At 42.5% G+C, this 12,263-nt stretch overlaps 1 protein-coding gene across 1 annotated transcript; it reads right to left on the minus strand.

The window, feature by feature from the left end:
- Positions 1–4,089: 4,089 nt before the first annotated feature.
- Positions 4,090–7,609, minus strand: si:dkey-87k14.1 (leucine-rich repeat transmembrane protein FLRT2). The gene has a single exon (XM_039009012.1). The coding sequence runs from the start codon at positions 7,036–7,038 to the stop codon at positions 4,993–4,995; it is 2,046 nt and encodes a 681-aa protein (XP_038864940.1). The 5' UTR covers positions 7,039–7,609; the 3' UTR covers positions 4,090–4,992.
- Between the last annotated feature and the right edge of the window lie 4,654 nt (positions 7,610–12,263).

Below are 12,263 nucleotides of genomic sequence, written 5' to 3' on the forward strand. Positions count from 1 at the left end.
CTATTTTAGCACTTAATCAATTCTAGTAGATGCAATGACAACCCAAGACAACATTTAATACAGATTTTATATTTTCTGCTCATGTTTGCACCTTCTTATTTGCTCAGAACAGAAGAGGCAGTCTATCTCAGGCCAAACCATTAGGGCTGGGGATCATTTTTCATAATCCAGTGGAACCCCTTAGATCAATACTCTCCTGTGTGTGTGTGTGTGTGTGTGTGTGTGTGTGTGTGTGTGTGTGTGTGTGTGTGTGTGTGTGTGTGTGTGTGTGTGTGTGTGTGTGTGTGTGTGTGTGTGTGTGTGTGTGTGTACGTGCGTGCATGCCAGGGTGTGAGGAAGAGAGCGGGTATATGGGTGAGTCTGGCTGTGTGTGAGGGGAAAGAGTGTGTTTGTGTGTGTGTGTGTTTACTTGATAATTATACATCTGGCGAGTTGGGAGACCATCATTCAGGGGTCCCTTACTCAATAAAAACTGGTCCCAGTGTTAGTGTGTGTACAAGTCGGTTTGTGTGCCTGTGTCTGTGTGTTTAATTGAATGGAAGCTGACCATGGTAATGACCATGAGGCGTGGAGCCCAAATGTTCCTGGAAGCTTGGGACCAATATATCCAGCAACTGCAGCAGGGCATTAAACACTGAGTTCAGGGGTAGTCCACTGCTATTGTTTTCTGCTTATTGACGTAACCTATTTAGTTATTAGTCAGTTACTAGATTGAACCTATGCCAAGAATGGTGTTCCCTGATTTCTTTCCCAGCTGGCTAGAAACCACAAGCCAAGCCACAGCAGGCAGGAGAAACACCAAGGAAGCATCCCAAATGGCACATTTATTGCCTTTAGAGTGCACTACTTTTGACCAGAGGCCTGGTTAAAAGTAGTGACTATTTATATATATAAAAATAATAATTGTCAAATACACCGGATAAGTGCAGTGAAATGTGTTGTTATACGGTGCCATTTGCGACGCAGCTTCAGACACCCCAGCCATTTTGAAATCTCTGCAGTGATTTGCACACTAAGGAGGTAAATCTCTTCAACTGAACAGTCCCTCTTCCAAGGGAATTTATCGCAATGTATGTTCAATCAATCCTGTCTTCCTCCACCATCCTCCCCCATCCCTTTGCATCTTCTCTTTACCAATTGTGAGGAAAGCACTGTCAATGCACTGTCAACTATGTTGTCTCACCGTGCAGTGACTTTCTGGTACTAAGACAATGTTTGTATCCAAAATGGCACCCTATTTCCTACATAGTACATACTGTTGACCAGAGTCCTACAGTAGTGCATTATATAGGGAATAGGGAGTCTGTTGGGATGCAACCTCAGTGTCATCCGTGTGATGTCCCACCCTGCAGTGACTCTCTGGTTCTGAGAGGATCAGGCTGTCAGTTTAACAGTGGCCTGACTACTAGTTGCCTGGCCAGCACAGTTACTGTAAATTTTCAGGGATGACAATGGACAACCAATGACATGATCACTTAAAATACAGAGTCGACAGGCTACAGAGTCCAAGATTAAACTTCAATGTGCTATTCCAATGTGCTAGTATTCACCTGTATTTAGATATTTGTTCTGTGGTTGTGGTAAAAGAAATACAGAAATATAGAACGTATAGCACATTGGAATGCTATTTGATTGATATACAACCAACTAAACAGATAAGTAGTTTACTCATACCAAGTAATATGATCCGATTGCGATCTAGATTATTTTCATTAAAATAATAATAGTGTCTTAGTACCAGAAGGTCACTGCACGGTGAGACAGAACATAGTTGACAGTGCGTTGACACTTCCCTCACAATTGGTAAAGAGAAGATGCAAAGGAATGGGGGAGGAAGATGGGATTGATTGAACATATATTGTGATAAGTTCCCTTGGAAGAGGGACTGTTCAGTGGAATATATTTACCTCCTTAATGTGTAAATTACTGCAGAGATTTCAAAATGGCTGGGGTGCCTAAAGCTGCGCAGCGGAGATACAGAGTTTGTGCCAACCTGTCACTCAATCATTTGAACTTTTTTGCTATTTTTATAAAGGGACATAAAACTAAAACTGAGGGGGCACAAGTTTCAACTGAGGGGGCTAAGCCCCCTTTTCCCCCCTCGTGGATCTGGGCCCGACACTCACTAAGGGCTGAAACCTTACTTGAGATATGCATGAAGAACTCAAACTTCTGTGGAAATTATTCCATTAACAGCAATGCATGATTTACAAAAGCTAGATAAAGTTCACATTCATCCCTCAATGTCTCCTCCACACTGGGCCCGTGGCAGACCTGGACAAAGTACCACACATATAGTATAAGTACACTACCTTCAGATCTGTCCTCAATACGAAAGTATCTCACTCACAGACACTGATCTCCCCAGAGAGGGAGCATTTATTTATTTACTTTTATAGATGACCACAACTGAAGGGCACGGAAGTGTGAATTTAAAGGCTGATTACTGTCTCCACCGGCACACCAGGAACATAGGTTAGAGATCATTTAGAATGGTATACTGTTTATACGCCTCATTTATTCCTCTGCTCTCAGAGGAATCACAGGAGAATATGTGTATACACACACACACTACAGTATACTGTGTACACATGTAAAGGACGTCATGCTGATTGCTTAGCGAGTACCAATTCTTCCAGATTAAGCCCATACCTGACGCAAACTCAGGACCTCTGCCTTGCTAGCACACATGACCGCCCTCCTGAAGCATTTTACCAGTCGGCACCACGTGAAAAGCTAGCTATTCGCTGGCGCAAGAAGTGACACTTCAGGCTGAGTAGTACATTTCACACATCCCCATGTGCTACACACACAAAGACTCACAGCTCAAGACTAATGAGGAAAACAGCCGAGCCATGACCTGGATCGGTACCGGATCATGTAATTGCAGCCATCAGTAGAAAAGGTGGCAGAGAGCCAAAGTGGACTACAAGTCTGTCTGATCTTCAGTGCGGGCAGAGTTTGGTTAAAGTATAAATGACCTTTCACTAGACTAGAGACTCGTTAAAAATAGATGCTAGAATAGAAGCTTCATGAAATGGAATGTCGGAGGTTGACAAAATGTCTGAGGATGAGGGATGCAACTTACTACAGTAATGTATATCATTTTGGAATGTTAGCGATATAAAAGCTATCCCTCGATGTTCCACATCCCCTAAACAAGCGATTTGATATGGGACACAATACATTTTGTGACAAACAAATTGCAGTATCATCATCTCAGAATTTGTTCTCAAGGGTAACATTCAGTGTTTGACTTTTTTTATTTATTATCCAGCCTACACGTGTCCCTTCCAAATTAGGGCCCAACTTTTGTGAGAGCTGAGGACACATTTTGGTAGAAAATAACTCAAAGCATCGACGATATAGACTCTCTACATAATTTGTGTATTTCTCCCAGAGAAGACCGTAGCATCACAGATAAAAATGTCTTAAGTGATAAAGAGATGCGATAAGACTGATAAAGCAACAAGATACAAATAAATAATCAAATACAAGGCAATCGTTTTTTTTTCAACAACAATTCAATGTCAATTGAATGTATTTACATTACACTTTTGTGCAAAAACACATGGATTCAAAAGACTTTACACTATGAGCTGATCATTTCAAGGCACATATAATATATTACCGTAACATAATTTTTTGCTGAACAAAAACTGAAATAGTTGCTTAGTATCCAACTATCTTGACAGATGTGCTTGTTGATCTTTCATTCTCAACTATACAATGTACAGTTTCCTTATGCTTTAGTTGTCGTTTTTGGAAAGCACAAGATACAAACGTATGACCTGTGCATGATTTGCTGAGTCAAGTCCATGAGAAAACAAATCTGTTTTTTGAACAGCTTGGGAAACGATCAAAAGGTTCAACAAACTCCATAACTACAGTAGCCAACTACCATTCCATGAACAGTATGTCCAAGTTGTGGTGAATGACCACTGGCCAACAACATAACAGTGTGTTGTTACTGAAATAAATACTTGAATCAGACGCCGTATGTCTCAAGCATCTCGGAATAGGAGTGCTGATCTAGGATCAGTGTGGCCTTTTGTATAAGATGACAGAGGGGGGGGGGGGGGGGGGGGGGTGGGCATGATGATCCTAGATCAGCACATCTGATCTGAGACACTATGTATACCAGCCCTGGAATCCATGCAGCCATTTGACCAACACTTCTCAACACTGTGTTCATAGAAATGTGTCTTTGTTATGTAGTTGAGATGATGAAAGAGAGACACTCACTGCAGTATTACTACATAGGCAGAACTACTATTCAGTACTCGGCAATGTCCAAGCAAATAAAAAGAGAAAGAATCATGAATGAATCATTGACAATCATGAAAAGTTCTGCCCTCTTGTGGTACATTTGAATGAAAAGATTCTCTCCCTCTTTCCCTCTCTCTTCCCCTCCCCTTCCTCTCTCCTTCCCGCACTCTCTCCCATTCTCTCTCAAATCCTTACTGTGAGAAAATATTTACCTCCAAAGATCATTTCCTGAATGGTTGGTTCTCTCTGTCACATTGAGTTGCCACATCAAGTCTCTGACATAAACCCTATTTGTTTTAATTTCCATTGCCAAAACATGGGATGTAGCTATATCTGTTATGGACATTGTGCATGTTAGACTCATTACTGGCTAGGCTATTTTTATAGGAATGAGTAGACCGTCTGACTATCATATGACTTCCACATGGCCCAATCTTTATGGAGCTCAAAATATAAGATGATGAGAGAAAGCTCTGATTGTAAAGAACTGGCTGCACAGAACCGAGTTACACAACTTTGAGAAATCAATAACTTATAAATCAATTAGCATTTTTTACTAAGGGAATATAAAAGTTAGCTGAATTCAACATTATAGCCCAGCCGGTGTATAAATTACATTGCAGACACAGAGGTCTTTGAAATATACTGTTCAGTGTACTGTATGTATTTAAGTGTATTTGTTAATACAAAGGGGGTTCTATAACACTCTGCTATGCAAAACCATCATGTACGGCAAAAGTCTGCGTCTGCTTGAACATTGTTCTTGCAGTATACTGTGCTATTGCTTCCCAGAGGGCAGTCTCTGAAGCCAATGCCCCCATTAGGGGTATAAATGGGCTGTATGCGGTAGTCTCCCTTGAGGAGCTGCTCGTTGTTCAGGGACGCTATCTGGAAGCTGGTCTCAGTCATTTCCAGTATAGAGTTATCCTTTTTGGTTCCTGCCTCGCAGTAGTCGTCTTTTCTCCTGCCCTTATTGTATTTCCACTTGGCCGAGGACGACCGACCCTTCTTGTGCATGTGCCAGCAGAATATGCTAAGGAGAAGCACCAGAACTATGATCACGGCCCCTCCGATGAGGCCAGCCAGAAGAAAGGGAGAACTGAGGTCCTGCTGGGTGGCCTGCTCCGGCCCCGGTGGCCCTGTATTATTACCTTGGCCATAGGAGACCGGCTTAGTCACAGCCTCTGAACACACTGTATCATCCTTGGGCCGGTAGTTATTGAACGCATCCAACGGGATGACACAGATCCGGTAGGTGGACTTAGGCTTGAGGTTGACCAACCTTATGCCCCGGTGCTCCCCTCCCACCATCCTCTCCCTCACGGTGTCTCCCGACAGGCTGGGACCCATCTTGGCCCAGGTGACCTTGTAGGCTGTGACAGGAAAGGAGGCCACCCAGCTGACGTGGATGGCTGAACCATTGAGTATGGTGAACTTGATCTGCAGGGTCTCCCGCTCAGGATCCAGGGGCGGCAGGTTAGTCCTCTGTTCCCCATCTCTGGGAGGGGAGGAGGGGAGGAGGGGGGGGTGGTGTGTGGGTGAGAAGGGGAGCCTGGATGGGGGAGAGAGAGACTCAGTGTCTGAGGGGTAGCCTGTGGAGGAGGGAGGGAAGCGGGTGGTGAGGCCTGGCAAGGTGGGGGGCAAGTGGGTGGGCAGCAGGGCAACCGTGGTGCTGCGAGGGCACTGGATAAGCTCGGTGTTCAGCTCTCTGATTACCATGCCCCGGACAGTTTCGGGCTTCTGGCACATGAAGCCGCGCACGTTGAGGGAGACTGGCAGAGACTTTAACCACAGTATGACCCAGTTAATGCTGCAGTCACACAGCCAAAGGTTGTTACGAACAGTGAGCTGTCTGAGGCTGACGAGGCCATCAAAGACCCCCTCTGTCAGGGACTGCAGCTGGTTGTTGGAAATATCTAGCCTCTCCAGCTTTCTCAGCCCCGCGAAGGCCGTCACAGGGATCTCATTCATCTGATTATCCTGAAAGTTCAGCTTCACCAGAACATCCCCTGGGAGAAGCGGGGGCGGGTAGGTGAGGGAGTTCCGCGCCAGAGACAGCTCCCGTAGTGTCACCAGGTCCTGGAAGGTTCCAGGGGCCACACCCTCGTCCGTCAGCAGGTTCCCGTCCAGTAGGAGGCGCTCTAACCTCGTCACATTCCTGAGCGCCTCCTCGGTGATCACTGCAATCCGGTTCTCGTCCAATCGCAACTCTTTGAGGTCCTCAGGGAGACCAATAGGGACACTGCTCAGGTGGTTCTTGGTGAGGAAAAGCATCTTGAGGCTGACGGCCTCCCTGAATGCCCCTTCTTCCACCCCAACTGTGGAGATAGAGTTATCGTCCAGGTGGAGCTCCTCCAGCCACAGCAGCTGAGCCAGCGCGGCCCTGGAGATGGTCTGGATGTTGTTCTCCTGCAGGTGCAGTACCCGTACGTTCTTGGGCAGGTTGATGGGAAACTCGTCTAGCTGGTTACCATAGAGATAGACAGTCTCCACGGAGGCGACGTTGTGAAGCTCCGAGGGGAAGCCGGCATTGTTGATCTGGTTGTTGTGGAGGTAGAGGGTCTTGTAGCCCTCTCCGATCCCTAGAGGCACCGAGGTCAGGCTCCTCTCGTTGCAGTAAACAAAGGTCCTGTCACAGCGGCACTCCTCTGGGCAGCTTGAGCCGGACGCCCGGGAGAACTGCATGTGCAGGCCCAGCAGTATGGGTATCCATGGCCTGAGGAAAGAGGCCCAGTCCTTATTCCACACGCGCAATGGATGTAGCTCCATTATAAACGATAGGTCAGAACTGATGGAGCTGTCGTTAAAAGAACGACAAATGACAATCACAACAGCCAGTAGCAAAAAAGAAAAAAAAGAACAAAAATAGTAAAAATCCACCAGAATAAAAAAGTTCTGTGACCAGCTGTGAATGCTTAGTTCGCTGCTCCAGCAGTAAGCAGTGGTGGAGCGGCAGCAGCAGCAGTGCTGGAGAAGGCCTCTGGTGGTAATTCCTCCGTAATTGCCTGTCCTAAGCGTCCTAACACAAGAGCAATGGTCTCATTAAGCAATGTGCCTCCTTCACCAGCCGCCATCCACACTCACTAGCTCGCTACGGGGATGATAGCAAAGCTCATCACATTTTCACTCTCAGTCAGCCGCCGCAGTGCACTGTAAGGGCCAATTTAAAATGGTGGCTACCAGAGAGCCATGTATGGTACACTCAGGGTTATCATCGGAGAGACCCCTCCTCCTTCTCTTCCTCTCTCTCTGTCTTTCACTCTCTCGTTGTTTCACTCGCTCACGTCACACACGGCTGGGCCCAGACTGATGCTGCCTCCGTTGGAATTGACATTTGGATCCAGAGGCCTATTTTCAAAGAGACAAATGGAGAAATCAGTTGGATGATCTTAGAATGCATGCTTTCCCTCTAAATAAACAGAAAGGAAGACTTCAATTTCTATCCCTCAAATACAAAGTGAAGCATTGTAAATTAGAGAGAACAGACTCAACATGAATTGACTTAAGCATCACATCTTGTGAGGCATATCTTTCAACAAAAGTTTACCAGACTGATGCTTTTCAACGATATCATGTTGACAGACTAGTGCATGGTAGATCTGATAGACACACTTATTTCATATCCCTCACCAGACATGTGTTGCAGCAGTGGATGTTATATAAAACAGTGAATGTTGAATAATGCTCTTGTTGTAAAAATAATGTAACACTTTACATTACAGTTTCCTTACAGCTGTAATTACGTCATGAAACAGCTGGTCATTGTGATCTGTAGCATAGTTGTACAAATTAATCACAGGTAGAAGTGTCAATGAAAATGTCCATGAATCATTGTAGGTTTAATCCAATTGTGGCCATATATTAATGGAACAATGGAAACATTATTGTGTGGAGTTGCGCATTTTCAGTGCTGTGAAAAAGTATTTTCCCCCTTTTCTAATTTTCTCTACTTTTAAATATTTTTGATACTGAATGTTATCAGATCTTCAACCAAAACCTATGAGATAAAGGTAACCTGAGTGATCAAATAACACAACAATTACATACTCATTTAATTTATTTCATAAACAAATTTATGCCACACCCAATGATCCTGTGCAAAAAAGTTATTGCCCCCTTACACTCAATAACTGGTTGTGGCACCTTTAGCTGCAATGACCCCAACCAAACACTTGTAAACTTGATTGTATGTTTTGGATCATTGTCTGGCTGCGTAACCCAGCTGCATTTCAGCTCACAGACAGATGGCCTGACATTCTCCTGTAGAATTCTCTGATACAGAGCAGTTATACTTTTGACTCATCTGTCCATAGAACATTTTTCCAAGAGTCTTGATGATCATCCAGGTGCTTCCAGGTTCTTTTTGGCAAACCAGTCAACTTTTTCGACAAGATGGGTCCCATTTTGTCTGGCAAAAACCAAACACTGCATTCCACAGTAAAAACCTCATACCAATGGTCAAGAATGGTGTTGGTAGTGTTATGGTTTGGAGATGCTTTGCTGCCTCAGGACCTGGACAACTTGCCTTAATAGAAGGAACAATGAATTCTGCTCTGTATCAGAGAATTCTACACGATAATGTCGGGCCATACATCTGTGAGGTGAAGCTGAAGCACAGTTGGGTCATCCAGCAAGACAATGATCCAAAACACATTTTATTTTTTATCTTTATTTAACTAGGTAAGTCAGTTAAGAACAAATTCTTATGTTCAATGACGGCCTAGGAACAGTGGGTTAACTGCCTTGTTCAGGGGCAGAACGACAGATTATTATTTTAAAAAAAATATTATAATTATTATGATTTTTTTTTAACCTTGTCAGCTTGGGGATTTATCGGTTACAAGTCCAATGCTCTAACCACTAGGCTACCTGTCACCCCAAAACAAATAATCAAGTCTACATAAAAATTGTTAAAAAGCAACACATTTTAAGATTTGGAATGTCCTAGTCAAAGTCCAGACCTAATCCCAATTGAGATTTTGTGGCAGGACTGGAAATGAAATCAAAATTCTTCCACTGCGATTTGAGAGAATAAATAACAACTACAGTAAGCATTTGGGGTGGCAGGTATCCTAGTGTTTAGAGCATTGGGCCAGTAACCAAAAGGTTGCTGGATCAAATCCCTGAGCTGATATGGTAAAAATCTGAACAAGGCAGTTAATCCACTTTTCCCTGGTAGGCTGTCATTGTAAGTAAGAATGTGTTCTTAATTGGCTTGCCTAGTTAAATAAAGCTTTAACAAATGGTTGTAGTCATTGGAGCTAAAGGTGGTACAATCAGTTATTGAGGGGGCAATACATTTTTCACAAAGGGTGTTGAAAACTTTGTTAATTAAATAAAATAAGTATAATTTTGGGGGGTTATTTGTAAACTCAGGTTCCTTTTATCTAATATTAGGTTTTGGTTGAAGATCTAATAACATTCATTATTAACAGGGTTTGCTAGGTTACTTTCTAAATGTAATCCATTACAGTTACTAGTTACCTGTCCACATTTTTTATCGGTACAAATTTCAGAAAATTATGTCATACTTTAGAAGCTTCTGATAGGCTAATTGACATCATCAAGACAAGGTGTACCTGGTGTGGATGTATTTCAAAATCTACCTTCAAACTCAGTACCTCGTTGCTTGACATCAAGGGAAAATCAAAAGAAACCAGCCAAGACCTAAGAAACAAAATTGTAGACCTCCACAAGTCTGGTTTATCCTTGGGTGCAATTTACAAACGCCTGAAGGTACCACATTCATCTGTACAAACAATAGTTTGCAAGTATAAACACCCTGGGACCACGCAGCAGTCATACCGCTCAGGAAGAAGACGTGTTCTGTCTCCTATCAAATGATGTCAATTAGCCTATCTTCTAAAGCCATGACATAATTTTCTGGAATTTTCCAAGCTGTTTAAAGGCACAGTCAACTTAGTGTATGTAAACTTCTGACCCACTGGAATTGTAATACAGTGAATTATAAGTGAAATAATCTGTCTGTAAACAGTTGTTGGAAAAATGACTTGTGTCATGCACAAAGTAGATGTCCTAACTGACTTGCCAAAACTATAGTTTGTTTACAAGACATTTGTGTAGTAGTTGAAAAACGAGTTTTAATGACTCCAACCTAAGTGTTTGTAAACTTCCGACTTCAACTGTATATACAGTACCAGTAAAAAAATGTTTGGACACACCTACTCATTCAAGGGTTTTTCTTTATTTTTACTATTTTCTACATGGTAGAATAATAGTGAAGACATCAAAACTATGAAATAACACATATGGAATCATGTAGTAACCAAAAAAGTGTTAAACATTTTTTTCAATATTTGAGGTACTCCAAATATCCAGCCTTTGTCTTGATGAAAGCTTTGCACACACTTGGCATTCTCTTAACAAGCTTCAACTGGAATACTTTTCAAACAGTCTTGAAGGAGTTCCCACATATGCTGAGCACATGTTCACTGCTTTTCCTTCGCTCTGCAGTCCAAACCAACACATCCCAAACCATCTCAATTGGGTTGAGGTTGGGTGAGTGTGGAGGTCAAGTCATCTGATCAATCCAGATGGGATGGCGTATCGCTGCAGATTGCTGTGGTAGCCATGCTGGTTACGTGTTCCTTGAATTCTAAATAAATCACTGACAGTGTCACCAGCAAAGCACCCTCAAACCATCACACCTCCACCTCCATGCTTCACAGTGGGAACCATACATGCGGAGATCATCTGTTCATCTACTCTGTGTCTCACAAAGACAAGGCATTTGGAACAAAAAATCTCAAATTTGGACTCATCAGACCAAAGGACAAATTTCCACCGGTCTAATGTCCATTGCTCGCGTTTCTTGGCCCAAGCATGTCTCTTCTTCTTATTGGTGTCCTTTAGTAGTGGCTTCTTTGCAGCAATTCGACCATGAAGGCCTGATTCACACAGTCTCCTCTGAACAGTTGATTTTCAGATGTGTCTGTTACTTGAACTCTGTGAAGAATTTATTTTGGCTGCAATTTACAAGGGCGGTAAAATATAATAAAATGATCCTCTGCAGCAGAGGTAACTCTGGGTCTTCCTTTCCTGTGGCGGTCCTCATGAGAGCGAGTATCATCTCAGCGATTCATCGTTTCTGCGACTGCACTTGAAGAAACTTTCAAAGTTCTAGAAATTTTCTGGATTGACTGACATTCATGTCTTAAAGTAATAAGGTACAGTCGTTTTTCTTTTCTTATTTGAGCTGTTCTTGCCATAATATGGACTTGGTCTTTTACCAAATAGGGCTATCTTCTGTATACCACCCCTACCTTGTCACAACACACTGATTGGCTCAAACACATTAAGAAGGAAATCAATTCTGCAAATTAACTTTAAAGAAGGCACACCTGTTAATTGAAATGCATTCCAGGAAACTATCTCATGAAGTTGGTTGATAGAATGCCAAGAGTTTGCAAAGCTGTCATCAACTTAAAGGGTGGCTGCTTTGAAGAATCTGAAATATAAAATTAATTTTGATTAGTTTAAAACTTTTTTGGTTACCACATGATTCCATATGTGTTATTTCCTAGTTTTGATGTCACTTTTATTCTACAATATAGAAAATAGTAAAAATAAAGAAAAACCCTTGAATGAGTAGGTGTGTCAAAACAATTGACTGGTACTGTATGTATTGTACCAGTCAAAAGTTTGGACACACCTATTCATTCAAGGGTTATATATAATTTTATAAGTCAAAAAATGGATGTAGCAACTGCAGATTGCCCCTTTTTAATTCTATAAAAAGTGTGCGAGTTTGAGCATGTGTCCATTAGGCCTATGAATTATTTTGTTTATCAGCATGAATTAGATTGAGCAATAAAATACCCATTTTATTCCATTGGGTTGGATCCGCACTATGCAGCTGTTGCAAGAGTGCATTTTTATTGGCTGTCCACTGGTTTCAAAAACAATGATTGATAAGCAGCTTAAACTTCTTGAATTCAACCATTATTCGGTTCAAATACACAGAAAGATTTGTG

The sequence above is a fragment of the Salvelinus namaycush genome, chromosome 15, assembly GCF_016432855.1.
Source record: "Salvelinus namaycush isolate Seneca chromosome 15, SaNama_1.0, whole genome shotgun sequence".
NCBI lineage: Eukaryota > Metazoa > Chordata > Actinopteri > Salmoniformes > Salmonidae > Salvelinus > Salvelinus namaycush.